General features: G+C 39.0%; 1 protein-coding gene across 1 annotated transcript in view; it reads right to left on the reverse strand.

The window, feature by feature from the left end:
- The window catches only part of LOC110027999 (ABC transporter C family member 4-like), a 33943-nt gene extending 32202 nt beyond the window's left edge, over positions 1 to 1741 (reverse strand). Inside the window, exon 1 of the mRNA XM_020729682.1 lies at positions 2 to 1741. Within this exon, the coding sequence (XP_020585341.1) occupies positions 2 to 1438 (1437 nt within the window). The 5' untranslated portion in view covers positions 1439 to 1741. The remainder of the gene's footprint in view (position 1) is intronic.
- Between the last annotated feature and the right edge of the window lie 3219 nt (positions 1742 to 4960).

The raw sequence follows: 4960 nt of genomic DNA on the forward strand, positions 1-4960 counted from the left end.
TCCGCTTTGTGCCGAAGACGACGAAGACCATCACGGCGGCGATGCCGGCAACGGCGGAGGTGACGGAGGGACCGAGGTAGGCGTAGAGAAGGGCGAGGGCGACGCCAACTTGTAAGGGCGTTAGCCAGAGGTAGTGTATCTGGAGCATCATGTCGGAGAGCTGCTGGGCGTCGACGGCCATGTAGTTAACGATCTTGCCGACGCCGTGGGATTGGCGGGCGGAGCATGAGAGGCGGAGGCCCTTGCTGTACAAGGCGGTGATGAGGGTGGAGCGGATGAGCATCCCCGTCTTCTGGGAATGGAAGTTGTATTGGTGGGAACAGAGGGCCTCGACGAACTTGGCTGCAAGGAGGGTGAAGCAGAGGTAATACCCTTCGTAGAAAGAGGAGCGTTTGCCGGAGGCGAAGTCTACGAAGCGATTGATGAGGGTGGGGCCGATGTACATCACGCAGAGGCGGACGACGGCGAGGAAAGCGGTGAGGAGGAGCTCCGGCCAGAGGCATCGGAGTAGTGTTTTGCCGACAGGGTGTTTGGTTTTGATGGCGGGGTTAGGCCACTTGGAAGCAAAGAGGTTGTAAAGCCGCTCTGCTCGGTGCTCCGATGAGAGAGATGGAACGTCCTCAAGCTTGAGGGGAGATTTGTAGCCCTTGGTTAGGAGTGGATTCATCCAGCTCCAGCTGAGTCGGGAGAGGATGGAAGCGGTGCTGTAGGCGGTGACATTGGCGTTCGGTTGGATATTATTGATTTCGTCGGTTGACGAAGATGCAGGGGATAATGAATGGGCATGGATACCAGTAGAAGGGGAGATGGCGAAGATGAGGAGAGCGGCGGTAAAATGGAGGAAGATGATGGAGATGATGTCGTCGGCTAGGATGGTGTGGCAGGAGGAGAAAAGGCGAATGATGGCGGAGGTGGATAGAATAACAGAGAGGATAAAAGAGGCAACCCAGTAAACGCGGAGTGTTAAGGGGTGTGAGACGGCGCGGAAGCGCTTCTCGTGAGAGATAATGGCGGCCGCTGCGAGGTTGGAGAGGAACTGGAGAAAGAGGGTAATGGATTGAACGAGGCGCGGGTAGAAGGGAGAGGAGGGGTAGAGGATATCGACAATGGCAAGTACAAGGAAGACAACGCAGAGTGCACAGGAAAGGGCGAGCGGGAGCTTGAAGCGCCAGGTTGTGCGGACGTCGGGGGAGTTGAAAGAGTCGGGCGAGAGGAGAGGCTTCCCAATATCAAAGATCGATTCTTTGGCGCGCCGGCGGCTGCTCCGTAGCTTCTGGATGAAGAAGACGACGAGGAACAGAAGGAAGAGGAGATCAACCAAGGAGAACAGAACAAGTTGTGGACAGGGTGAGAGGAAGATGAAGGAGAGCCACTCGCCGACGCGAGCTCCGTACGGTGGGGAGCAGGAGAAGTAGGTGAGCAAAGACATGATAGCCATGGATGGGTTCTCCGGCTACTCCAGTCACCACCGGAGGTGGAAAAGATGGATTTTGATTGTTAATTAATAAAAGTAGGTGGAGATTTCACGAGGGAGAGAGAGTCGCAATGCGATGGGCAATCTAGAAGACGTGGACGAAGGGAAGACTGCAGAATTAATGAATTTTCTCGCCCTTGCGTTTTCATTTCCTTCTCCTCCTCCTCGTGCCTCTCAGCTTAGCAACCAACCCGCGGACCTTCCGATGGGAGTGTTGTACAAGTAGTTGAAGGATGTGGTCTGGATTTACAGTAAGAATTAAAAAATACGATCACTATTTATTTTGAATATTTTTTTTCCGTATTTTATGAAGCATAATTTAATATTTAATTATCTTCTAAAGTTGGTAAAAATTTTTAAAAATGCAATTTTTAAATTTCCGCCAACCTTTTTCACGTAATAATATAAAGTGCTTATGATCGGACCTTTCTTTTATTTATTTTATTTATTTATTTATTTATCTTGTGGAAGTTATGGCTGTTTTTAATGCTGACTTGACTGATTATTCTAATAAAAACGTGATCATAATAGTATTCTATTCTAAAATGTTTCCAAGCTCTTATGAGAAAAGTACGTAGGCTTATTTTAAAAATCTTATGTGCAATTCAATTAAAGTTGTTTGATCAATTAAATACTTCAAAAAAAAGCTATTATCTTGAACATTAATTACTTAGAGTATGTTCAGGACAGCTTGTGTATAAGTTGCTCGACCGTGGGGTTTCTTGAAACGCGGCCCGGCGGGTCCACTGCGAGGGTCGACCCGCGGCCTACGTTTAGTGTAAAAAACCCAAACGCGGCAGTCAGTGTTTTCAAAAACGTGCAAACCAAACGGTTAAGCGGCGTTTCTAACTGGTGTTTTCAAAAATATCACCGCACTTATAAGCTGCCCCGCAACGGGCCCTGAAGCTACTACAGGGTATGTAAACAGCTTATTTTTTGAAAATAAAAATATCAATGATTTTTATTTTTTTTTAATAACAAATTAGAATATAATTAATGGTATAAACTTTAGTATATGTAATTGATTCTAGGATATAGGAGTCATTCAATTATTATTCTACGTCAGCAAGTCTCCTTAGACCGTTCGGTGGGGTGGCGTGCAAAATATACAACATTACAGCAAAGCTTTTATTGAGTAATTATTACAAATGTCAGCATATTTTTGGAGATTTGGTTTACGGCAAAATTTGGAGTTGTAATTGTGATTGAGAAATGCGATAGAATATATTATATTAGCCAAATGGAGATAACATGTTAAATTAATAAAGAATTAGTTTGTTGTTTCAATTCCCTCCCCTTGGAATTTATTAAAGATTTTACTTGAGTTAGGAATAATATCCCAAATGTTTGGAAAAATATTAACTCCTGACGTAGAGCTACGTTCGGATTGGAATATTCAGCTGTGTTGTGGGAATATTTCACTGTGTTATTTGTAAAATTGATGTGTTATTCAAGTATTATATGGTGTTATTCGATTATTTTGCGATGTTATTGGATTATTATATCACGTTACTTGATTTGGGGTTGAAGTGTTATTGGAATATTCTCCCGTATTACTTGATTTGGGGTTGTGTTATTCCAATAACATAGTGTAAATTGAAATAACACGGGAAATATGTTGAATAATACAACCCCAAATCAAGTAACGCGGGGGAATATTTTAATAACACCGCAAAATAATCGAATAACACCATATAATACTCGAATAACACATTATTTTTATAAAAAACGCAGATAGAATATTCTCGTAACACAACCGAATATTCCAATCCGAACGTAGGTCTTTGTTAAGAGTCCTGATGTAATATTTTTCCTTTAGTTCCAAATAAATCTATTTGGTTCAAGGCAACTCATCAACTAAGAAAGGTAAAATTAATGAAGTTGCATTACGCGATAATGAACTCATTAGAATCTAAAATCTATTATTTATATCGCCCTTGATTTTATTTAATGTTATAAATAGATAAAATAAGTTTCTTAGAGTGTTGATTGTTAAGCTCACAATTGACATAATGATATGGCAAATTATAATGCTTGAATCTAAAATTGATAATATCATAGTGGTTGTACTAACTATTTTATTGGTTGCACTACCTATTTTAGGGGATAACTAACAAACCCACCCATAAGCTAGTGGAAGCTAAAGTCAAAAAAAAAGTTCATTAGTGAATTAAAAAAAAGTATTAAGAATAAAAATGTTTTTAACATGAATGGTGAGTTAAGCTCCTAGTTTTGCTAATTTTTTAATGACTTTGTTTTTCTTTTAAATATTTCTTATTAAGTTTTTATCAGATATTCTTGGGTGACTTTAATAACAATAATAATAATAATTATTATTATTATTATTTTATTTTATTTTATTTTATTAATAGTAATTATTATTAAATTAGTAGTACTTATTATTATTATTATTGAAAAGAATTCTCAAAAAAAATGTATTTGACCCCATGAAACAGGTTGACAATTGATTTTTTGATAATGATGCCCTTTTTTTCAAATTTTATAGTTAATGATAACTTATCAAATTTTTAGAATTTGTAGGAAAGACTTGGGAATGATTGAGGGCCTAGTAGGCATCACCATAGTATCTCAACTCATTGAGATTATAATAGTCAAACTTATTAGTGGTATGGACTAGCACCTTAAATGGCACTCAAGTTCAAAGTGAAGTGGTTTATTGGCATTGAAAACATTATACCATCATTGGTTGTTCCTTACAGTGCAAGTTTTAAGCATATTCATCAACCAAAATTATATTTATATTTTCACCAAACATTGGTGTTTGAAATGATCATATGAAAAATGATTACATTTTTCTCCCCCATTTAAGAGAGTTAACCACTAAGCTTAACATTTTCATGCCTTGAGTTATCCAAAGAGATGAAGGTAGCACTAATCGAGGCATTTCTTGATTGAAAGATTTTGCAAGACTAAGATACAATTATATCAGATTAGGCATGTTGTTTTAAAGAAGTTTTAGGAGTCATTCTTCTAATAAAGTTCTACTTATAGAAATTATCCAAGATAAACCATCCATTTTCCGTCTCCATGAATATTAATAATTTCAAAAAAAAAAATTAGTTTTCATTCCTCTAATAGTTATAGTACCTTTGGTGAACCAACCCTTTTGCAGGGTTGTGGGTTCTAAGAGACTAGCCATCAGCAAAGAGGAAGTGTTTGGTTGTCATGTTGAACATGATGCGGTTCGGAGTGGAGCTATTAAGGTCCCTTGGCCATCTTTGGGGGCCTTAGTTCGCCATTTGGCTGAGCTGGAGGTGATTCTAGCCCGTCAGAAACGAGATGTCATACTAGAGGAATGACTCTTTTGTCATGAAAGTAAGCTCTGAAACCGAATGAGTAAATCAATTTAAACTTGGTGTCCAAACCTTATTTAGAGTGTTAGTTACAAGGGATTTAGTTATTGCTGAGGCAGAAGAAGATTATTATTATTATTATTATTATTATTATTATTATTATTATTATTAT

Source organism: Phalaenopsis equestris, unplaced genomic scaffold, assembly GCF_001263595.1.
Source record: "Phalaenopsis equestris unplaced genomic scaffold, ASM126359v1 Scaffold000479, whole genome shotgun sequence".
Classification (NCBI taxonomy): domain Eukaryota; kingdom Viridiplantae; phylum Streptophyta; class Magnoliopsida; order Asparagales; family Orchidaceae; genus Phalaenopsis; species Phalaenopsis equestris.